Source organism: Antedon bifida, chromosome 10, assembly GCF_963402885.1.
Source record: "Antedon bifida chromosome 10, ecAntBifi1.1, whole genome shotgun sequence".
Lineage (NCBI taxonomy): Eukaryota > Metazoa > Echinodermata > Crinoidea > Comatulida > Antedonidae > Antedon > Antedon bifida.
In genome coordinates this window covers 18,164,423-18,189,612 of record NC_136235.1, presented here as the reverse complement: position 1 = coordinate 18,189,612, position 25,190 = coordinate 18,164,423, and the positions used below count along the sequence as shown (strand labels likewise).

The window sequence follows — 25,190 nt, the reverse complement described above, 5'->3', positions numbered from 1 at the left end:
CTGTATAAGAACATTTCATAGGTAGAAAATGTGTATATAAAAAAATCAACATAAAAATTTATTAATTATCAAATTTAACAAGTTTAATTATTTTACTGAATATATAGTACATGTTATATCCACCACCTTTTCTATTATAGTTTTATATTTTTGTTTTAATCATGGTATCCTTTATTCATATGAAAGTTTTAATATATTAAAGATACAATTTTGTTGTGGAACATATAATTTGTTTATTATTAAAAAATATGATTTAATGTATTTGTTCAGTATCATTGAAATATTACCATTATAATTATATAGATGGCTATTGGTACAGTTAACTACACATATAAATAATCATCTTCTATAAAGTCAATATTTAGTGTACATCATAATATATAGATGGCTATTGGTATAGATGGCTATTGGTACAGTTAACTACGCATATAAATGATCATTTTCTATGACCACAGTTGACCATGCCAATAGTCAATATAGTGTGGTGGCTATTGGGGTGGTTAAGCGTGCCCCTAATTGTTGGCCATGGTCCATGATTCTGTTGACTTATTGTATTTAGGTCAACTGTGCCGATAGAAGATGATATTACAAGCATGGTTGACATGGTTCACTTCCAATTATAGCAGGGAATGCTCTTTCAGTCTCTTTACATTAAACAAAAACAAATAACTAAAAAAATAAATAAAAAGAAATACAAATTTGCATTATGTCCTGTCCTGGTTGTTGGTAAAATACTGTGCTATAGTCACTTATCATTCTATTCTTTAGAGCCAGAATCTTTTGTACATATGTATATCATTTTATCTGAATCTGTTTGTGTTTTCACACTGAAGCCAGCACCTTGAATCAATTCAATTGCCTGTTCCATCCCCCATGCAGCACCCAGCCCCTCACCACCTTTAAAATACATGGAGCCCGGTACGCAATAAAGCATACTGAACATATACTTCTGTACAGCGTAATTAATGTGCACATTTTCTGAATGTTTTGTGTGTAAATTTAAATCCATGATTACGCCCATCCCAGATGTTTTTTGAATGCGGTGGAACTCACTTAATCCTTTCTTTGGATGAGCTAGATCGTGAACTACATTGTGACAGAAGACAAAGTCAAATTTTTCATCCCATTCTTTTGGAAGTTCTTCAATGTTTTGCACTTGAAATGTCACATTACTTATGTTTCTTTCCTTTGCTCGTCTCCGTCCGGTCTCCAATTGCTCAGAGACAAAGTCGACTCCAATGAAGTGAGACTTGGGGAAATGCTCTGCCAATAACAGCGTGGAGTCGCCTGCTCCACAGGCCAAATCAATCACCTCTGCTCCATTCTCTATTTATAAAGACAATAATTATTTTCTGTTTAATAAGCAATATTTGCAATGAATGAGTTGGTTAAAGGGGACATGTACGACATCTACGTATGTACATTAAAGCCTGTTTTCTACTAGACAAACATATACTGTACGCAAAAATCGAACATTCCTAAACTGTGATTGCATCACAAACGTAGATGAAAACATGAATATGTATGGGCAATAGTTCACACTTTCTGTTCGTCCCTAGTGGAAAACTAGGTTTTCCACTAGATATTTAATAATAATAATATTTAACATTTATTTCCACAAATAATAGAGCAAAATATGGAGTAACATAATAAATATACAACCAATAATGAACATAATAGTATAACAATAATGGCGACCTTTCGCAGATGTTCCTCTGAGCATGTGCAGAATGACTTCTACTCGACAGATCCAATGGCATGTCATGTGACAAAAGGTCAAAGTTTATTTTTTTATACATGCAAGGCTCAGTTAGATTATTTTCATAGTGACACCTCCCCCAGTCAAATGCACCATAGTCTCTCAATTTATAGTGACATCACTATATCGACATCACTTACCAAGTAATTTAGAAGCGCCCTCAATATTTTTTATATAGGACAGGAGCTTGAAGTTAAATTTCATACAATTGATTTCTGATTTTTGTCTTGCAAAGTCCAGATAGAAGTCTTGAGCTACACCTGAAAAACAAAGGTATATACTAATCACTATAACATAAATTTCCAAGACCTATAAATAATAGGCGAGTTTAGAAATTCCCATTTCTGGGAACGGTAGTAAGTAAAGCTTCGTGTGTGGTACTGCTTCTTAATGCTTATGTCCTCTGGGAATATAACTGCCTAAAGGCATGGTATGATTACAGCCTAAAGGCGTGGCATGATTACAGCCTTACCTGTTGGTCCATCCTTTGGAAAGCATGTTTTAACTTCTTCTCTAATCCGATACAGCTTCGGTAGTAACTGCATGCTCTGTACACAAATGGATTTGAAGTCTTTAGTGTTGAAATAATCACGACGATGTTCAGGTAGCAAGTAGGATTCATTGGTGGGGTCTATGTCAACAATGCCTCCCATTGTTAATGCCCCAAGCAGTTCCTTTACATACCTAAAAACAAGAATATTACCATAATTTAAAAAAATAAGGTTTGATATTAATATAGAGACAAAGTAAAAAATTGAATATTAATGACTACTTTATAACATACCATGGGTTTCTTTTAGAGGACAGCACTAGTCCCTTAATTGTATGCACGCGCACGAGAGATCAAATTGATACGCCTTCATCTTTAAAGACAACCAAATTACCTTGGTTTTAATTTGGATGCATCTGCTATTTCCTCATAAGTCATATGTTCATTGAAGGTGCTTAGAACTTCAAACAAACCAACTTCTACTGCAGTAATGATTGCGATGTTTGTCATAGAGCTGCTAAACATTGTGTTCAGCCTAGCTGCAAACATCTCTCCTGATTCTTTACTCATCTTTTTAAATCTGAAAGAATAATTATATCATAATAATCAGAATATTAAAGATGTATTGTTTGTTTAGCCGGTCTTTACCATAAGGTCTCGCAGCGCCTAATAAATTGGGTTTTAAGAACAGATAAATAGTCAATAGTCAATTGTATTAATTAAGTTTTCATTTTACCATTTCATGAATCTAGGTCAACTACCCCAATAAACCTAGGAGTAGGTAGGAGGAGGTATTTAAATTCAACTTGTAAAATAATTAAAACAAAAATACCACAAGTATCAGCAACAACAAAAAAATCATACATATATAATATCTCGTTATATAAAAAAGTACATTTTAAATATTTGTGTACACTCATGCATCAAGATTTCTGTCACATTTTGCTATAGAAATTCTGCTTAATGTATTTTACAATTATTAGAATGTTACTGTAAACTTTCTCTTTTCTCTTTGCTTGAATATACTGTAAGAATTAATATAGTTTTCAAAATTAATGACCTTAAAATGTTTTTCTTTTTTTTTTTTAATGGCCGACGTCTGTCACAAACGACAATGTCAATAGTTTTACATTCATCTGAATGATGGATGAAACTAAGCCAGGACTGTTAAAAGCACCTTGATTATTATATTACTGCAGTTAAACCGATCCAACTGTTTTGACATTTCACGTGACCACCTATCCTTCACACTTAGGTCACATGGTAATCCATCATCACACTGGCCTTTTTGTGCAGGGCCTAGCTGGGCCCAAACAGGGGCTGCCTAGCTAGTTAGGCCTACTCGTATTTCTATCTAGGCCTCTAGGCCTACACAACAAGCAAGCTTAAGAGTCAAGCTAAGTAAGGCTAGAACTGGGTTCGAAAAATTCTCGTAAATAAAAAGTTACCTGTTTTGCTTTGCAAACGTACGAACAATTTGGATTGGATAAAGTTTCAGACTTTCCCAGCAGGTAAGCACCGCACTTATCAGATTTTATGAAAATGAAAGCAAGCAAGTTCAAATTGTAGAGGGCGCTATAAAATTGTGAACAATATCAAAACTATAGAGGGCGCTATACAGAAGTCTAAAGAAATTGTGCAATTTATAAATTTTAATTCAAGAAAGTCACCCCAAGATAGAACAAAAACTAATTCATAAATGTACTTTTAATCTAGAAGAGTGAGCAGTGTACACTATTTTAATTAATCCTTTAATTAAATTGATAGAGAGACCTCAGTATGTGTGTTGATGAGTGAATCATGTGAAAAGGAGTACAGTACAAATAAAATTTATTTAATAATAATTTATTTATTTAATTACTAAATGGATAAAACATCTACTCGTCCGATTTTGTATTACATTATCACAGTTTTATTGGCGGCGTGACTACAATATTACTGTAATGAACTATGGAGGTCTACTGTCATCATAACACAAAGAGAATAGTAATCTCCTTTACTCGAGGCGTTTTCCATACAATGTCATTCTCTTCTCTGTAATGTTCTCTTTCAGTCTCTACACCAACATAATGATGTCATACCACTACCATATTCGGTTATATCACTAACATATTTGTTTATATCACTACCATATTTGGGCACACCACACTCTTTTTGTGAAACTAGTTTGATAGTGTAGACAGCGCTTTCACATTACATGAGCAGCTAAACTATTTTTACTACTTTGTAGACTCCATAGTCAATGCAATGCTATTCTCTGCCTGTTTGTTCAAATTATGACAATCCGCAAGAATATCTGTTAATTTGAAAAAAATAGATTAGAATATTTAATTAACTAGTAACCCCCAATAAATAAATAATACACGTAAACTGGTTTGATTGTATTGATTATTTACCGTACCTCTAATATTTTGTTCAATTTGTAACACGTTTGTATCTTCAGATGGTTTCTTAGACGACATGACATCATTAACCCATGGAACTGGTAGTGGAGACTCTCGAATCGGTCCTTCTCGTGGTGCTGGGGAAAAAATATTCAATTGGTATAATTAGTATACTCTAATTAAAACGCATTAATTATTTATGCCACCTGGATATAAAGTGGTATTAGTCCTATTTTTATTTATTATAAGTTACAGGGTTCGAAAACAAAGCCGAAATTATAAATATAAGTGTAAATGAAGCTATATCTATACTATATCTGACATGCTTGGTTCCAGCTTGGATGCAATGTAAAGAAGTAAGCCCACAGTTATTGATGTGATGGAGCATCCAAAATGTCCCCTGTGATTGGTCAACTCACTTGTGTTGCACCTACGTGGTTGCGTTGTGACCAAGTGGGAGCCAAGTTTTAATAAGTCATCAAGGTCAAGTTTTTCTATGCTACATCCAACAATCACACATACCCTCAAAGCAGGCATCGATTTCTTGGCACAATTTGAATAAGTCGCTACCTGGACCTGAAAGCCTATTCCCATCAAGTGTCAGCAGTGAGGGCAGCAGATAACACATTGTTGAGGTGTAACTTTGATCTTTGCATATTGGATTGTCCAACTTTTTCACAATGTCTTGGAGTCGTAATGTTTTAAGGAATTCAAGGCCAGCTAGTTTGCTCACACTGTCAAAACTGAATTAAAGAAAGAAAATCATATAACATCATTATTATCTTATTATTAGAATCTGCATACATGCCAACATCTAATGCCTTGTCTACACTATCAAACTTCATGTGACAAAAAATGTGATGTGCCCATATATGGACATGAAGATGTAATATCACTACCATCTTTAGGCATACCACTATACTACCATATTTGGACACATCACATTTTTTTGTCACAGAAAGTTTGATAGTGTAGACAAGGCTTTAGTTTAAAAAACAGGAGCTGATGTTTTTTTTAGGTCACAGCACCCTCTATCTATTATCGAGAGGTATGGAGTGCAGTGTGCGACGTCACAAATGGTATCGCGTGATGGACAACATTACAACTTGACATCGTAAATCTTAGTTAATGCTTACCTGTTGATCAAGTTTCCAGCAGCATTCAAAGATTGTAAACTATCTAGACAAGCAACTGGCTCTGAAAATGAATAATGTTGTAAAAGTAGATATTTTGAGGTTGATTTTAGAGTTGCCCTGTTCTCTACCACATTCCAACCTTTTTGCTGATGGCTTCACTAATAATTCTACCAACAAAATGTTGTTTTACTCACCTAAATCTGTGATTTGATTGGCTGATATGTTGAGATCAGTAAGTTGCTTTAGCTTGTTGATTGGTAGCAGACTTGTGATACAGTTGTGAGAGACATCCAACCTTTCAATATTCTCACAATGCCTGATGTAACCTAGGTCCTTGATGCCTGCACAAATATCGTGTAAAAAAAATAAATTAATAATTAAACACCCCAATGAAGCACAATGAACCACAATAATGAACCACAGTGAAGTCCAATGAACCAGGGTACGATGAAACAACCAGTGATGTAAATGTAATGGGGGAATAACCTGCAATTTGCGCACAAGTGTGGACGACACACACCACAACTTTCTCTCTTCATGTGAGTGACCTTGAAGCCTTGAAGGTCTACGCTATGCCCAGTGATCTTGAATGGTTATACTGCAGTCCATTTGGTGCAGTTCATTGGAGTAATTCATTGGTGGACGTTCATGGAAAACGCTGGATTTTATTGGAATTTGTTTTGGTTTATTAATGGTCGATGTAATTTGTCTGAGCGGTAACCTGATTGTGTTGTTACCTTTTTGTTTAAAATTCAAATAATGAATACTAGTAACATCAAATTCTCCTGAAACTCTTTTCAGTACTTCAACAGTAATGGTCTCAACTGCATCATCTAAAAAAGGAACTTTCAATGTTTATTTTATAAATTATAATTTATGTTTGAGCATGTGTGTGTCTTGGCCACAATTTAAAACAGTTTTAATTTTTTAATCGGAGTTGCCAAAACTGGCTTACCTTGCATTTATATTAATAATTGTTTAGGCAGATCGAGGTAGGCCTACGCTAGGGTCTAGTACATAGTTTAGAGCCTAATCCTACAGTGTAGGGTCTAGGCATACCCTCTAATAATATTAGTAGTGTCTATCTAGCTACAGTACTTTGACTGACTTACTGTGGAGAATGCATGGACGAGGGTGGGTATGCCTAGCTAGCTAGCTTTCTAGGCCTAGCTAGGCTACGACAATGTGGTTTATTTATCTATTCATTAAAAGGAGATTATTATCATAACTGCATTACAAACCATACTTTCTCTTTCTGTAAATTCAGCCATTATAAAGGTCTGGCTCAGTCATAGTTATTAATTTTATGAACAATTCATGCAGTCCGTTTGTTGTTTGTTTGACGACGTCGCTGTGGATTTTATATTTATTCTAAAACAAGTTGTATAGCGCCACCTATTATATAGATCACGGGTCAGGAGAGTATTATATATCTATTATTTCAATATTTGTTGTTCTCTCTGCAATTTGGTCAATCAGTTCTCAAAAAAACATTTGCTTGTATGTTTGCTATATTTAATTATAAGAAAACTCAGGTCATAGTCTTCCACATAACATTAGTAATGCATCAAAAGTCCTGGGGAGCATGCTAAAGTTGTTCATAATTTCATTTTAGTTGTCAAAATAGGATGCCCAACCCTCTTTTTCAGCCCCTTAAATAATGCAAAACATTCGGAAACAAATAAAAGAAACAAGACAATAATGTATTAATTACTTTTATTAGTTTGCTCAAACGGGGCGACTGTGTAGGCTAAAATATAAACAGGGGACTAGGTTTTCACACCCTCTGTTCGTTCATTCTTAATCATCGTAAACGGGAAAACATAGACTACATGATAATGCGAACTATAAGTTCACAAATGTATAAATACAATCTTGTTGCAATTACGTGAAAGAATATCGTTTAACCTTTAACCTACTAGATAACGTTTGGTGATAAAACGTTTCAATTAATAATCACAACGAAAAAGAAACAAACTAGGGATTTTATTTTAAACATAGATAATTTTGCTTTTAATAACCTAGCTGATTTTTTCTTGGTAAAATCTACAATAGTTCCAGATATAAACTGCCTACTGAAAACACTGCACGAGACCAAGCAGTTAGTTCTATTAACTCAATATAGCGTTAAATTAATTAAAAAATAAAGAAAAATTATTTCAAAGATTGAATTAGGTATTCTAACATCATATACATTACAGCTACAGACAACATCTTTGGAATAAAAATTACTGTATGAAAAAAAAAAATATTTATATATGATTATTATCTGTATTAACATGTAGGCCTATGGACACAGTGATACTAAAAGAACTGTTATAGGAAGGGTTGGTACTTGGTAACGTACCATCACAGAACGAGTCTGCTCATTGGTCGATGATACCACAAGTTACAGTAATCAATAAATCAGGGAGATCAATTTATTGAGGGAAGGGTAATTCTGTTAATTATTATTCAGCTGTCAAAATACATAACCTAAACAAAATGAATACATAAATAGTGTACAAAGAACTGGAAAATATCGGCCGGAACATGGCTTATGAATGTTTTTTTATTGTAATACTGATACGTGAAATGATACCCAGATATATTTAGTTTTACCGTCAACAACACAAATGTCGTTTTAATCAATGCTCCATGTGCAGTGCCTACAATATTTAATCAATATTTTTTTTTCTTTTTTTAAATAATTTTAGCTTATGGGTGCCACTAAAGCCTACATTTACACGTTATCTAACCTAAAGCTCTGTCGTCGTCCAATTATCTTTTCATAGCGTTCTTTATGCTTTCCAATTCCTGATTAAACTTTCCCTTATTACACAGTTGATAACAATTTTTCGGACTAACTATTCCCGGGGGTGGGGAACCATGGAGGAAGGGAATCCCTACCCCCTACACAGCATCACTGGAGTGTAATATTTAAAAAATAAATGAAAAAAAATTCAACAAATATAGAAATTTGTATTCAAGTACAGAACATGCTGGTACTCCCGAAAAATTTCATTGGATTTCTACCATAACCAGGATAAGTAGAAGAGATGATAAAAGATGTTTACAGAAGTATAGAAAGTTTGTCAAATAGATTGATAGTAGTATAGATTTACATAGCATTCAAGTCAGCAAGGGTCTGATCCAACTCATCAGCAACCCGTCGGGACTTCTCCTTCTCCATGAACAACTCATCTGTAAGGCAGAGTAAAGAAGCGAAAAGAAAAAAAAAATGAATGTAAAAATATAGCAAGAGAAGGATAGATAGAAATAAATTGCAGAAGCACTGATAAAAACATAAATATAATTAGCACAAAAGCAACCAAGCAAATATTAGAGGAAAATGTTAAAAATCACAATATATATTCTACGTACATATATGTATGCAAAATGTATGTTGACATTGTTTTATTAATACTACCACCACCACCATATGCTTCTACCCTATACAGCACCCTAGGAATGACCGCACATCAAGCTTAATTAGGTCTATCGCCCTCTACAGACGGACGTTTTTATTTATTAAATCTTTTTCCTACAAAGTTATATTATCTATACCTAATTTTACCATGGAATGTCTATCAATATACTCAGACAATAATTTGTATAATTTTGCGTAAAACTATTGCAAAACCCAGTCCACACTACCAAACTTGTGAGGAAAAAAGGTGTCCATAAATGGGCGTGGTATCACATTACATATCAAATCACATAAAAACAGTAAAAAAGCAATTTGTTAGTTAAATTTAAACATATAGGATTTAGTCATAATTGTTCAAATAAATTTGATAGAATTTGTTTAGTGTGAAAGGGCTTTACTTATTTTTTTCAAAAAAATGTATTTATTTTTCATATAACATGATCAAAAAGTTAATAAAAGTTAATTTAATATGTTGATTCAGGCTTGATAGGAAAAAGCCATATCTACAAATTACACTATATTGTAGGCAATAAACACAGTATATATAAATTACAAGATTTTCTATCATTTGTAAGCAAATGGACTACATGTTCCTACATTGGCAGATAATGACAAAATGCAAACAAAATAATTAATAATTATTTTCTTAAATTCTAGAAAAAAAATCAATTGCCTGTAGGAATATGTTTACAGAATTGGGTAGAAATTAATTAACTAGGAAAAACACACAAATATAATTGTGTAATATAAAACATTTTTAATCAATCACTTTTATTATATATATATATATAAAAAAAGAACCAGACATATCATTGGTCCTGTAATTCCATCATTTGGTCAATTGGTCAAGCAACCCCGGTACATTGGTGACCGGCAAGCAAGATGGAAAATAAGCACAAAAAAAACAATAATAAAAATAGAAAATAAGAGTGTTTGACTCCATGTGCTTTTTGTCATTATTAACTCTTAACACTTGCACAACATTTTTTCTAAACACAATCTATGTCTACAAATAAGTTGGTCACTTGTTCTCGAGGTGTTATGCTTGCCACGTATAACTGAAAGATAAAAAAAAAATCAGCAAATTATAATAACAAAATTAAAACAAATTGCACAGGTAAGCCTGCAACCATTTTCAGTAATTAACATTTTCCAGTATGTTTATGATTATCTTATTTTGCCATCCGATTCTCATTTATATGGCATTATACTGTATGTCAGTATCATAGGAAAATCTGTAATACATTGTCACATGTATCACATAGGCTTATGGCCAACTACAAGAAATAACCGCCCCGGAACGGGTACCTCTCCCCACCCCACTGCAGTAGTTTAAACACAATTCGCAGTACAAATTTCGTTCATGTTGATATTCCATAGTTCCCAGTAGGCCTAAAATTCTGGCACAAAAAGTGTGATGTGATCAAATACGGTGGTGATATGCCCAAATATGGTAGTGAAATGACATCATCATGTCCATATATGGGCACATCACATTTTTTTGTCACATAAAGTTTGATAGTGTTGACAGAGCTTTAGCTAACAACATAATGTGTTCAAACTAACCTTATTTACATAGCATTAACTTCTAGAAGTAGGTTATCCAATTCTTGTTTAGCCGCTTCATATTTTTTTTGCTCTTTCTCAAGATCATCTGGAAAAGATATAAAATGATATTATGTTAGATTAGATATCCTCAATTTTTGTAATTTTCAAGCATATAATTATAGAAATAATATTAGATATAATAATTCTAACAAAATTGGGATTAGACCTTCTACACACCCACAACAGCGACAGTTCGAAAGATGTGTTGGGTACTTTGAAGTGCACATGTAAGCACTGGACCTACCGTTTTATCAGATTCTCGTATCTCGAAATATGGCATAACTTGCCCAGTATCATAGGCGAATTCTGTAATACAATGTCACATGTATCACATGTGGTACCTACATATATGTTAAGGTTAGGCTTATGTGACTCTGTATTATAGAATTTGCCTATGATACTGGGCAAAGTATACATACAGTACAGAACTGTAAATAGGCTACTAGTTTTACATCCTTATTATCCAAGAAGACTACTATCAAAAAAATGTTCGAGGAGTTTTTTTATATACGCATCCAACAGCGAGTAATTCGGAAATTACAGGATGGATGGATTTTATGGCAATAGTTTACGCCACCCCTGCCTTAACCACTCAACTAGCCACTCACTCAAGATTAACTGCAATATTTATTTCAGAATAAAGTTTATTTTTTACTGAGTAAAACAGAACATTAGTTTTATGAATGTATCATTTCATGAATAGTGCATTTACATTCAATTATGAACCTATTATGTTATGATTTTTGATTATGAAATTTATCATTAAATCATAATATACATATAAAATAAATACAAAAAAAATTCAACAAATATTTGAACAAAACTCCAAAATGGGTAGAACATATTACTTTGACTTTCCGAGACAATTTATTTTTTTGAAGTTATTTATAAAGATAAGTTTGTTTTTTGTAACTGTAAGTATTTAAAAGCTAATAAGGCAATCTAAAGCTCTGTCTACACTATCAAACTAGTTTGACAAACGAAGTGTGATGTGCCCAAATAAGGTGGTAATATGCCAGTGATATGACATCATCATGTACATATATGAGCACATCACATTTTTTTTCACATAAAGTTTGATAGTGTAGGCAGAACTTTACAAATGTTCATGCCGATCAATAGAATATTCGACTACTACAGACATTGATATTACCGACACATCAGACAACGACACCAAGTTCAACTGGGCCATTTACATTTTGTTATTATTGAACTGATTGTAGATTTAAACATTATTGACTGTCTGTTATTTAATGTTTGATTTCTTCATCTACCTATTATTGTATACTTTATCCAACTGGTAGTTCTCTACAGTAAGATGACAAACTAGCTGCTGCATTATGGGATATGTTTCCATACATATTTGATTTTTAAAAATGACCGGGATAATAATGTGAAGATAATAATAATGCTTAAATGTTTTGTGCATTAAGCGCTATATAAGAATGAATATTATTATTATTAAAAACAAATGTATCAAAAAGTGGAAAGTTTAGTTTCCCAATAGAATGCAATGCAAGGAATTTTTTTCGCACAAAAAAAAAATAACGAACCTGCGATTGGTTAAAAATGATTTAAAACTTGGGTATTTTATCTCTCTGTATTGGTATTTGTGAGAGTTTTAAATATGTAGTATTTTTTTTTTCACACGGAATAATCAAAGTTATTACCTTCGTCTTGTCTTTCATCTTCACAATTCTGGATCATAGTTTTTATTTGAAGTTATTTTTAATCTTTTCTCCACAAAAACACAATATTAAAGTCTATAATCTATGATCACACCATGCAGTTTGGATGTTTGTTTGTTGTCAATTTTCCACAAAATCATGCAGATATCAATTGAGGGCGTTTGAACATAGCTAACGATTACGGTTGAGCGTGCATAGTTGTGTTTACACTTTATAATTATGTTGCGTTTTACAGTGAATTAATAATGTAATGTATACATGAACATGCCATGAAAATTATTCATTAAAACATTTTAATAACAATTCTTTTGTAATGGAATAACAAAAATAATATTACTGGTTATGAATGAATAGTAACTACAAAATGGATATATTTATATTTTATAGTTTACTATAGCGAAAGTCTTTTTTAAAGATGTATTGTCCCCAAAAACACAAACAAATCCGACTTTGAATATGAAAATCATATAAAGGGACAAAACATCTTTAAGGATAGGGATGATTTTTATAATTTATATTTAATACTGAATTTAATAAACCTGTTTTTTCTCATATTTTGACATCAATTTTTGTATACTGTATTTTGTATTTTACTGTATTTTTTCAAAACAAAACTGTTTTCTCCAACCTCTCAACACAACAAACTAAATTGATCTATGATTATTACCAAAATTATTAAAAAACTTGTGGTTAGTTACAAATATTATTTCACAATCAAATAAATTTACAGTAGAACATCCATTTAGAGGACACCTTCAGGACCCAACTAGTGTCCCCTGAATAGGGGTTGGCCTTGGTGTTAAAACATATATTGCCTCTCATACATGTCCCCTGAATAGGGGTTCCAAGCAGTTTAAACTGCAATTCAAATCCCACAGACTGAAGCTAATTTTGACAGTTCGACATGAAATTACAGAATTTCTAAATTACATTTAAGATTTAATAGTTTTTGATGATGACGATCTATACCATATATGATAATTCTTATATATTTTAAATAATAAAAACATTCCTACATTATATTTAAGATTTATGTGATAATAGGTGACAATAATAATTAATATTATACTGTAGTTATGATGATTATTAAATTTAAAAAATGGCATTTTTATGTTCTAAAATTTGAAAAGAAATAAAAAGTGATAAAATCGTGCAAAAACAGATGCTTTGTTTGTATCATTCCTCAACTGAAAACCAACACCAGGAATTTTAAGTAATTTATCAGACATGTGAAATTAGAGGCTGTTTATGAAGAATCGGTTTACGACAATTATGAGCTTGATGAGGGGAAGTATAGAAAATAAATAACTACATATAGTTGGGAAGGGCTGGTCTTAGGATGTATTCAAATTATGAACTGTGTGAATAGATAGTAATTTTATGCAGCTTCTATTCTGTGTGTGAATCATACCTATACATTTATGTAACTACAATTCTGTGTGTGAATCACACCTATAGATTTATGTAACTACTGTTCTGTGTGTGAATCGTACTATAGATATAGTAATTTATGTAACTACTGTTCTGTGTGTGAATTGTACCTATAAATACAGTAATTTATGCAACTCCTATTCTGTGTGTGAATTGTTCCTATAGATTTATATAACTACTATTCTGTGTGTGAATCGTACCTATAGATATAGTAATCTATGTAACTACTATTCTATGTGTGAATCGTAGCTACAGTATAGATGTATGTACAATTCTGTTTGTGAATTGTACTTATAGATTTATGTAACTACAATTCTGTGTGTGAATCGTACCTATAGATATAGTAACCTATGTAACTCTTTTCTGTGTGTGAATTGTACCTATATAAATATTAATTTTCCTATTCTATGTGTGAATCATGCCTATAAAACTTACTGTACTACATTAGTTTATGATTTACATTGGTATACAGTCTAATAATTTATTTTAATGATCAGGGCTACATTACAGTAACAGACAGGGACCCATTATTTGAAAAATAAATATTTTTGCTAAGCGAGTTTAATAAGCCTGACCCCTGTAATTTGATTACTTGCTTTAAAATCTCTCATTAAATTAAAACATTCTAAAATATCTACCTAATAAAAATCTATTGTGTCAAAGTTAATGTGGAAATGAAAATTTGAAAATAGATTTTTGAAATAATGGACATGCCTGGGTTATATAGGATACAGAGGCAGAGTACAATGCTTACTGGGTAATTTTCTAGTCACATGCTTAATATTAAGACCTCCTTTTGATGCAAATTGTAGCATTGTGAAAAAAAAACAGGAACATTCTAAACCTACATGTCCTTAATAGTACACAGCAGAGGTTTGAATATATGTTAGCAAACAGTGGTTATTTTAGCATGCAATCTGGTGCAATCTCAAATAAGAGTAACACTCAAATAAGAGCAACACTCAAAAAACCATTCTCACACTCAAATTTTGCACTGGATTCTCTCCTCATTAAAGAGGTTACAATAAAAAACACAAAGCATTTTTTTTTGTATTTAAAACAAACAATAAGAAAAACAGGCTAGGGAAAAAATCATATGAATGTAAAATAAACTTATATATATTAAAACGTTCAATAGAAACAAATTCATAATTGAAAGAAAATATAGAAAAGAGATATTTATAGAACAGTAGTGGTGGTGGTAGTGATATGAAAATATTAACTGTTAAAATTTAACTTATATATAAAAAACTTAATTATAACTGTACTAATAGTTATACCGTAACACATATACTGTATATAACTATAAACTCACTGGTCTTAACACGTAAACACAACGATACAACCTTATTATTACTACTACTACTCTGGCTTTACATACATACACAATATACTGTATTTTGAACACAGCAAAAACTATTCAACATTAGGTTAATTTTCAAAGACAAAAAAAAAACCGTCCATATTTTTTAATATTGAAACCAATATTTTCTCAACTGCAAATATGATTAGTGGGTCAAAGTTCACCAATTTAATTAGCAGGTCAAAGTTTACAGGAACAAGCGCAACAGTGATCATACTCACTAGCTTCTTCCCATAACTCTCTTTTTGCACCTACGGCAAATTGTCATTTTTCTCAGTGTTTGAAATTTATCTACCAGGATAGAAGCAAGAACAAAAATGCAAAATGTGGTGTTTAGTTTAAAATTTTCCTTTGCATTTCAAATTTTTGAAATTCTGTATTTTATGACCTGTAAACTTTGACCCCAACATATTTAGCCAGTTCAATGAAAATGGCTAACCATTTAAACCATTCAGATATAAACTAGGATTAAAAAATGGTGCAAAAATCCCGAAATATTGTGAAAATTTATCTAAACACTACACACTGTGCATTTATCTAGTTATTTACAGTAATTTTATTTGAATATAACTTTTTCAATGAAACATTATTACATCCTTTAAGCCTAGTCTACACTAGGAGACTTGATCAAACTTTCGTTTGCAAAAAACCACAAGCTTACCCGCAAGTTTGTTAGTGGAGACTAGGCTTTACACCAACAGTACTTAGACAATACTAACATACTTCCTGGAAAATGGCTTTCTATATCCACACATGCAAATTACTAATTTGAATAACGTTGATAATCACCTGCATTCACACAACGCACATGAATGTAAAATGAAGAAGAGTGAAAAGAGGAACATACCTTCCAACTGATCAATAGTGACACGGATTGTTTTCTCAGACCTCTCTGCAAACTCGGCTCTTGTCTCGGACTATAAACAAAAAGCATTTTGATTTAGGCAGGTAAATAAGGTATCCAATCAAACAATAAAGTATGGAAGTTTTTGCCAATAATGGGACAGCCTTCAACAAAACATTGACAACACAAGAACCAAATTTAAAATGTATAATCCATGTAATAATACCAGAGACTATGCAACTATAACCTTTTATGACAGGAAGGATGCATATTCCCTGAACAGCTAAGGTAACAATTAACAATGGAAACATAAATGGTGTATAAAGGAACAAGGGCACAAAGTTATTTATAAGGAGCGAAAAAAAGTGAGCATCCACTTAGAATCTGCACATATTTTTGCGGCTTTAGTTCTGTTCATATAACATTTAGCTGTTAAAGAAGTGGGAACTGGGCAACAAGAAACAAACATTCACCAGTGATTATTTAATCCATAAACACTCCTGGAAATCAACTACTAACTCTAAACTCATTCTCTCATTCACATCAACATTAACAAACCTCTGTCATCTTTGATGAAAGTTCCTTAATTTTCTTTTCAAACATGTCCTCTTTCTCGCTGGCAGTCTCCTCAGCCCTCGACAGTTCCTTGACTTGGTTTTGTAGGAGTGATGTTTCTTCTGTCAACTCCTGCACTTTGCTGTTGACGACAAATATAATATGGTTTTTAAATTTGTTGATTCAATGAAATTTACACTGCAGTAGTCAATTCCTTCAAAACTGTACATCCAAAATTTAGAATATTGCCCCAAATTTTTTTTTTAATAATTGAGATATTATAAACAGACGATGGCTGTATCAGAAAAAAGGCGTGGTTAGCAGATAATGTTTTTTTACCAACGCGCCACTAGAATATGCAGCTATCGAGTTAAAAAGTCATTCTGAATATGCTTGAACATTTGCAGAATGACTGTTAGACTCAATAGCCACGTAGTCTAGTGTTCTGGTTTGCTCTAAACCAGCATATAAACTGTACTGTACATACAGCAAAAAACATTTTAAAAACATATTTCTAGTAAAAACAACCAAAACCATATTATTAAATAACATTATGTGTTAAGATTTAACATGTGTCAAACATGTATTATAACAATGCAATAACATTATTATGCCCTAAATCATGTTAATTCATATTAAATAAACGCATCATTAAACAATGAAAACATATTCTTGCTCAATCATCTATGGTTATGTTAATTATGAAAAAACATGTTAGAACTAAACCGTATTTCTACATTAATGGATGCTGTAAGAGAAAAGACTGTAGTTAAAACATTCAAACACTAAAGTTAAATGGACAATTATTGACCAAATAAGGTAGTAATGAACACAATATGGTGGTCAAATAATAAATTATTATGTACACAAAACGGTAGACAGGTTTAGATGGACAATTATTGTACCAATATGGCACTTGGACACAAAATGGTGGTCATGTTTAAATGGAAATATTGGACCAATATGGCGCTTCAACACAAAATGGTGGTCATGTTTAAATGGAAATATTGGGTCAATATGGCACTTGGACACAAAATGGTGGTCATGTTTAAAAGGATATTTTGGACCAAAAAGTTCCTACAGAAACAAAATGGTGCCAGGTACTGTAGTCATGTTTAAATGGAAATATTGGACCAAATAAGGTACTGTACTAAGACACAAAATGGCGGTAAAGTTAAATGGAATGTCACTTTGCAATGGGGATATTGATTAGTAATAAACGTCACTAAATTAATTCGTAAATCATGCGTTTATGAAGAACAGTAAAATGTATTATTATTTGTTACTTCCACAATTCAACACCCTATAATAAAAGTGTATGTACGGACTAAATGTTAGATGGTATTTTCCTTGCACGTAAGTAGGGGAATGCTTTGGTATCCAGACTTAGTAAGCTGTAAAAAATGCTAAAATTAGAAATGTATTAAGATGATGGTTATTATTATTACTGGTGATACTATTAACTCCATGAAGATTGTTGCTAAATCTCAAGCGTGTGTCGAAATCCATGCTGCTGCGGTTTTAGAACAATCACTAAGAAGAACAGCACATGCAAATCTACTGTAAAACGGCAGTGCGTTATCAAACTATTGCTGTGACAGCGCCTAACCTTTCTGCCTGACTGGCACGCTCTTCAGTACGCTCCAATTCACCTTCTGTTACGGTCAACTTTCGCTGCACCTAGATTTTAATAGTATGAAAACATGTATTTATTTACTCGAAATAAAAAAGAAGGCAGGATCAGTAGATTTAGACAAACAGACATCTATTCTGGTTATTTTGCTCCTCGAGGAGAATATGGCATTTGTCGGTTTATCCAGGTAAGTTAGGCACGAAATAGACTTTATATTTTAAAATTATTTTATGTTTAAAGAATATATAAATTTGTACTGAAAACAAATTTTGTTCATTTGCAAGTCAAATTCGATTTCATAATCACCAGAATAATATCTGTTTCGTCTAATCCTACCAATTCTGCCTTCGTGTATTATGTAATCAAAACCATAATCTCACCTTTTAGCAACGCTAAGTTGTTCATCATACCTATCATTTTCAGCTTCAAGTATCTTATTCTTGTTACTCACCTAGTGAGTAGGAGGGAAAAACAAACATTTCATTGATGAAAAAAAAATCAAAAAAATGTTCCAGAAAAGACGTACTGTACATGTACCAACAGGAATGGTATTATATTATAGACGATGGTCAATAACACATTTGATAAAAATATGTTCCAAGTATATAAATGCGTGGTTTGTATCCAGAAAATAATTTTGTTTGTCTGTTTTAATGTACTGTAGTTTGTTATTCATGTTACAAAAACTATTGCATTTGAGTAGCGATTGCAGATGTATTGTTAATTTGCATACGTTGTAATTTGCATATTTGTGCTGTGGTTCGAATAGGAAGGTAGCTCTAAAACTAGCCAACATTGGTAGTGACCGCATTTTAAAACTTAAGTTTTGTGCAATAATGTGTGTGTATTCTATATATTAATTTTTGTGTATTTTATATTTATCTGTTTTTTTATCATACTAATATTTGTCAATCTTTAAGAAGAATTTCTATTGTTATTTTATTATGATAATGGACAAATGAAGTATTTCAGTATTCATTAGTGGTCTTTCCAAATAACACTTGTAAAGTTGTCAAAGGCCAAGAAAGTATGCAGATACTATTAATTGTTCAAACTATTTTTCGCCCAATATCAGTGTCGTACTGAATTTTCGTCAATTACAATTATTCATTATCTAGTAAATTATTATCTCATTTGTTGCCATGGTTACCTCTTCAAATTTGCGGTCAGTCTCCTCTGCAATTTCCTTTAACTTTTGTACTTGTTCCTCCAAAGAAGCAATCTGGAAACAAACATCAAGTACTTTGAAATAATTTGCTTATTGTAGGGGAAAACTGAATCATGAAATTCCTTTTATCAAAATTGTATAAAGCTCAATCTACATTATCAAAGTTTATGATGTGCTGATATATGAACATGATGATGTCATATCACTACCATATTTGGGTACGGTATATCAATACCATAGTTGGGTACATCACACTTTTTTTGTCAAACTAGTTTGATAGTTTACTTACCTTCTCATCATCTGTATTGCTACGGTTTTCCAATACTTTCCTCATCCTATAACATAAAAATAATATGCGAGTTTGAAAGAGTGACGACAACAAAAGTATTGTTTTAAACCAGACATTATGGTACCCTGTCTGTGGATATCAATGTGTCCAACTTATCATTTAAAGCATTCAAAATAAACTGTTTGTAAATTAATTTTGTATGGAAATATTTTTCCAGTAAAAAATAATATATTTTTATTACATTGCGACTCTATTAAATACAGTACATAATATTACTTGAGTAATTGGATTTTAACATTTCATTACAATTAGACAAATTTACTACAGTAGTATTATGTAACTTCTAGCAAGGAAATCTAACAACAGGATGCTGATCTCCGGAGATCAATGGGTTTAACTGTGGCTGCGACACAATCAGTTCCACGCCCTCCTAACGGACACCACAGCACGGAGAATATGTACATAGTACATACTCACTGTTGGTATTTGTCGCAGCCAGACATAAGATCAAAGGACTGTTACAAGTTCCTATCTTGGCAAGGCGAGCTCAGTGTCCCGATGGCCTTGCTTCTAGTGTATATTATGTTAATAGGATATAAGTATTCTATCCAGGGCAATCTAATTTTCAAATAACACTGGTGAGAAGAATAGCAATATCCTTTATGAATATTCAAGAGACAATGGTACTGCATATAAAGCATTATTCAAATACTTCTTACTATTACTAACTATATTACTAATAATAAACTACAGTATATCATATTATTTTTCATTTTATTATGAATATGCTCATACATGTACACAGGACCAACAAATTTACATCCCATTCGAAGGATGAGGCAATGAGAGTAACTTGCCTAACGATAAGCAATATGGCACATAGAGGTTTTGAACCCATGCCTCTTACATGCTAGTCCAAATCCCTCATTATGCCACTACACTGTCTGTGTTGATGTCTCTATGCAAAAATGAATACAAGCTGTGATATAATGATAGCAACCGGCAGCCAGTACACAAACCTGTCACCTTGCATTTCTTCAGATTCTATTGATCTCATCACACCCTTTTAATTTCCGATATAATCAGTATGAATTATGAACTGAATTAGACCGTAAAGGATTTCCTATCTGATATGATAATCATATTTATTGCAGTGTATACTGTAACTTACTCGGTATAACATTCATCTGCTTAAAGGGAAATTTAAATTTAAACCACATACTGTAGCTTGTCCCATGTAGAATCTCTCTCCTGAGCAGAAATGGCTTGTCCGCTGCGTGTTTTGAGTAAATGGTCATAAGGAATAACATAGATTCTATATTTTTATTACCGTTTCTGTGTAAACTGGCCTTAACATAGCGAAAATTACTACTACAAACTGGAGAATACTTTACTGCAATTTAACTAACGTATGGCAATTTATTAGCAGCAGTTACTGATACTAACTACGTGTAAACAGGGCCAGATTTTTTAATAGAGGGATAAACCTAGGGCCAAAAATTGTGAAATAAGTGCTGAAGTTAATCTAATGTGCTATTTACGTTGTATTTTTTTCCCCTGCAATTTATGGAAGAGGAGGGCCTGAGATGTGTGGATTGGTGGAAAGAGTGTCGGAATTCATTATGGGAGTAGGTTTCCGTGTATGTGTATGATAAAAAAAATGACTGGGGTAATCATGTGAAGCGCTTAGAAGCTGTGTGCAATAATTGCTATACAAAAACGAGTATTATTAATTACAATCAATCCAAAATGTCTGGTTATAGTAGGCCTAATCTCAAAGAATTTCGGAAATTCTGGGTGAACATTGTTAAGGGTTTTGTAATCATATAAATTTATGACTGACAAAAAGGAGGAAATAAACGACTATCTTTTAGAAAAGCTTATTCAAAAGCAAACTTCAAAAATATGTTAGATAATATAAAAGACACAGTTGACTTTGAGTTACAATTTAAACCTACAACAGGGTTACAATCCAGTGTACATATAACTTTATCATCTATGGAACTTTAATACATTATTGAATATTTTAGATAATAATTAACGGCAAGGAGTGCATGTTACTCATCTTCCTACTGTAGATGTTTAATTAACAAGAGATCCCACTAGACTACAATAATTAATTACAGTACTACAGTAACATTTTAGATGGTAACACTTTCTAATTAACTTGCTAATACAGTACTCTTTCAAAGAAAACATACTGTATCAACTAATATTTTCATAAAATGTACAGTACAAAATTATTTCTATAATATATTCTATAAAAATGCATTTTGATAACCAGAGCATTTGGAATTGAATGTTAATGACTATTATACCTATATACTACTAGTAATGCCTGGGATAATTGACAATTTAAATGTTTTTTAATAAAGGAAAGGAATTAAATTATAATTTATCCATTAATGGTTAGAGATTACATCCAAGCCAAACTGATAATTACTGTCAGAAACCAACAACACAAAATTGTCGCTGCAACAAAAAAACAAGGCTTCATATTGAACTCGTAATGAAAAATATCCTAGTACTGTAACTGTGTAGGGTGGGTGTGATGTGTGTAGGGGGGTTTGGCGTGTGTAGGGGGGTTGGCATGTGTAGGGGGTGTGGCATGTGTAGTGTTGGTGTGGCATGTGTAGGGTGGGGTGTGGCATGTGTAGGGTGGGGTGTGACAAGTTTAGGGTGGGTGGTGGGTGTGGCATGTGTAGAATGGGTGTGGCATATGTAGAATGGGTGTGGCATGTGTAGAATGGGTGTGGCATATGTAGGGGGTGTGTGTATGGCATAAAAATGTTGTGAAATGGGAACAAAGCTTTTCAAAGATGTTACTATGGTCTGACAAACATTTATCAGTAACAAGGGTTCATGTTTATCATTACCAAGTGTGTATTATGTTATGTAGAAAAAACATATTTAGGTAAATAGACATGTTGTTTAGTACTGTTCATCACAGTAAACTATTATTACAATTTCACTAAAAAAAATAGTATAAAAGAAATCAATTTCTAAAATCATGTTTGGATACTTATATTAATCCACTTTCATCTCTAAATAGAAACCACAATAAAATGTGGTAATTGACTACAGTAATAGAAAAATTCTTTCCAGGTTAGTCATTTGTATTTAGTACAATTTGCATATAGCCCTAGGGATTAACTTAACAGTTTTAATTTAATACTAAATTTAATACAATGGTTTCATTGTATAAAATGCTAATAGTGAACGAAGGAATAAAAATGAATTGGTTGAATTTACTTTTAATGTGAAATGACGAATAGTAACAAGTTTATTATCACCATTCCTCAATGCACTAAACAATAAAAATCATAGTGTCTATTCCATTCTAAATTCATTCTTTAAAATAATCTGGGCCAGCAAGCATACATGGATTGGGTTGTGTTGAGGTACAGAGAAGTTAGGAGGAGGGAAGGGAGGCAGGTGATACCCACCAATAGTACTACAATCAAGGCTTATTTTAACCCTTGCATTCCACTTAATCTTACCATGTAACAACTATAAGAAACCGATAAGACTTTCAATGGCAGCAGAATATCAAATACAAGATGTGCCCATATGGACACGATGATGTCATATCACTAACGTATTTGAGAATATCTTTACCATATTTGGGCACATCAAACTTTTTTTGTCAAACTAGTTAGCTGATAGTGTAGACAGTACTTAAGACCTTGTTTATGTAATACTGTATATCCTCAATTTTAAAGACCATGTAATATTGTACATCCTTAATTTACAGTAATTATGATAATCCTACAGACCCAACCCAAACAAATTGTAATAGAATCGGATCCTGTAACAAAATTGAACTAACAATGTTTGCATCCACCAAGTTTCAGTGAGTGGCCAGTGGCGAAAAAATGTTACCATCACCCGATGTAATGCGATCAAGCGGTCAAACGTTCAAGATGCACTAAAGGTCAACGGCGGTCAATCAAATAACCGCCTTTGTAGCTAAAAGTTGCACAGCGATAAACGGTTAAAATTACATTCTAATCGTTACTTTCAGAATGCCATTTAACTGGCAGAGAAAACCCCTGTTTCTGCTGCCAAAACTTTGGGGAAAAACTAATTCATTCACATGGACAATTAATCATCTATTTTTACACAGCAGAAACACTACCTATGTCTTCTTGCAACAGCCAAACTCTGTTCAACACCGGATACCCGTGGGCTTTTTAGAAATTATGGTATTACTGTACGAATGTGTTTTTAATAGTTAAAAAAAAGAAATTAGGACCGTTTTAACCTCTCAAGAGTTTGTTTTTTGGAAGACTTTCGGGTTTTTAAAGAGTCTGGTATTGAGAGAGTCGACTTTAGATCAAAATGAAGAATGTGTTTTGCAATAAAACAGTGAAACCTCTGTTTTAATTTTCTATCCATATGAGTCTTCGATGTTTCACACTTCATCAAATTATAATAGAAAATGCAGAAGCCTTGCTAAGTACTATTACTCAACAAGTTCCTATTCAAAGAACTAAGTCTCTTGCAATAGAATTCACCAAGAATACTCAGCATAGCAAACAATAGCATTGTATAATTAGCCAACAGTTTGGGATAATAGAACCACTTAAAATGTTTGTTAGTCTATGATTAGATCATGGACTATGAATGGAATTTGGTGAAACTGTAATGATTCAAGTGTGGCTTATTCAAATCCTTTATACTAAAACAGCATTTACTAACAGTAGGACTAGTACAGTAGTATAACAAGCATGCCAGAAAAATATATTTCAAACTAAGTAAATAGACTATAAAGGCTATTTAAGCTCTGTCTACACTATCAAACTTTATTCGACAAATAAAATGTGATATGCCCATATATGGACATGATGATGTCATATCACCACCATATTGGGAAATATCGCTACCATATTTGGGCACATCACACTAGTTTGAGCATTAGGAATCAAACCAATTGAAATTTCGATTGTGATAACAGTATGCATTATGTTTATTGTGACAGTTAGCTGTATAGTAACTACTGTATTGTGATAGAACGCTTTCAATTTGCGACGATTGAACAAAGTCACGTCAATTCATTGTACGCATGCAGGGACGTTGGGACACACTTCCTCGTTCCACACAGTTACAACATGGTTTCTAGGTTCAGACAATGAACAAGTAGGTCAGCTCAAATGATGCGTCGTCCGTCATCGTCCGTTGAAAGCTCCCTCATAAAACTATATAAACCGGTCCTTTTAATGAGTATATTGTAACTTGGTTTTTACAACCACCATCACTTCTCTATTCTATGTCATCTTCAGGACAAGGTTTATCACCTCTATTTAAACTCGAAATAATAGATTTTCTTCATTTTAATCATAATCCTAAAGCTCTGTCTGCACTATCAAACTTTATGTGACAACAAAATGTGCCCATATATGGAAACGGTGATGTCATATTACTACAATATTT

The 25,190-nt window shown here is 32.6% G+C and overlaps 3 protein-coding genes across 7 annotated transcripts in view; all 3 read right to left on the bottom strand.

Moving 5' to 3' along the window:
* Positions 1 to 146: 146 nt before the first annotated feature.
* On the bottom strand, positions 147 to 3,811 carry LOC144853426 (S-adenosylmethionine-dependent methyltransferase Rv2258c-like). Its single transcript, XM_078711123.1, has 5 exons — positions 3,698 to 3,811; positions 2,644 to 2,829; positions 2,232 to 2,443; positions 1,900 to 2,019; positions 147 to 1,326 (listed from the first exon to the last, which is right to left on the bottom strand). The coding sequence occupies exons 2-5, from the start codon at positions 2,817 to 2,819 to the stop codon at positions 758 to 760; spliced, it is 1,077 nt and encodes a 358-aa protein (XP_078567249.1). The 5' UTR covers positions 2,820 to 2,829; positions 3,698 to 3,811; the 3' UTR covers positions 147 to 757.
* Positions 3,812 to 4,062: 251 nt separating this feature from the next.
* LOC144853428 (leucine-rich repeat-containing protein 61-like) lies at positions 4,063 to 7,140 on the bottom strand. The gene is made up of 7 exons (XM_078711124.1): positions 7,016 to 7,140; positions 6,507 to 6,602; positions 5,964 to 6,110; positions 5,770 to 5,830; positions 5,156 to 5,376; positions 4,651 to 4,770; positions 4,063 to 4,545 (listed from the first exon to the last, which is right to left on the bottom strand). The coding sequence occupies exons 1-7, from the start codon at positions 7,038 to 7,040 to the stop codon at positions 4,469 to 4,471; spliced, it is 747 nt and encodes a 248-aa protein (XP_078567250.1). The 5' UTR covers positions 7,041 to 7,140; the 3' UTR covers positions 4,063 to 4,468.
* Positions 7,141 to 7,471: 331 nt separating this feature from the next.
* LOC144853586 (uncharacterized) overlaps positions 7,472 to 25,190 on the bottom strand; it is a 34,505-nt gene continuing 16,786 nt past the window's right edge. For 2 of the 5 annotated variants that reach the window (XM_078711299.1, XM_078711304.1), the window contains 6 exons: positions 19,758 to 19,803; positions 19,451 to 19,522; positions 18,277 to 18,347; positions 16,671 to 16,809; positions 16,116 to 16,185; positions 7,472 to 8,952 (listed from right to left, as the gene is read on the bottom strand). In XM_078711299.1, coding sequence (XP_078567425.1) covers positions 8,870 to 8,952; positions 16,116 to 16,185; positions 16,671 to 16,809; positions 18,277 to 18,347; positions 19,451 to 19,522; positions 19,758 to 19,803 — 481 coding nt within the window. In that variant the 3' untranslated portion in view covers positions 7,472 to 8,869. Of the gene's footprint in view, positions 8,953 to 9,055; positions 10,237 to 10,744; positions 10,833 to 15,489; positions 15,560 to 16,115; positions 16,186 to 16,670; positions 16,810 to 18,276; positions 18,348 to 18,680; positions 18,752 to 19,450; positions 19,523 to 19,757; positions 19,804 to 25,190 lie in introns of those variants that run through there. The other 3 variants (XM_078711303.1, XM_078711300.1, XM_078711302.1) reach the window with 3 other exon arrangements.

Excerpts from the sequence above, each read along its gene's own strand:
- LOC144853426 (XM_078711123.1), bottom strand. The coding sequence starts at position 2,819 with ATGAGTAAAGAATCAGGAGAGATGTTTGCAGCTAGGCTGAACACAATG. Across the intron at positions 2,444-2,643 it reads GCATCCAAATTAAAACCAAG|GTATGTAAAGGAACTGCTTG; the intron begins GTAATTTGGTTG and ends TCTTGTTTTTAG. Across the intron at positions 2,020-2,231 it reads TCCAAAGGATGGACCAACAG|GTGTAGCTCAAGACTTCTAT; the intron begins GTAAGGCTGTAA and ends TTTGTTTTTCAG.
- LOC144853428 (XM_078711124.1), bottom strand. The coding sequence starts at position 7,040 with ATGGCTGAATTTACAGAAAGAGAAA. Across the intron at positions 6,603-7,015 it reads TGAATTTACAGAAAGAGAAA|ATGATGCAGTTGAGACCATT; the intron begins GTATGGTTTGTA and ends TTCCTTTTTTAG. Across the intron at positions 4,771-5,155 it reads AATCGATGCCTGCTTTGAGG|CACCACGAGAAGGACCGATT; the intron begins GTATGTGTGATT and ends TTTTTTCCCCAG.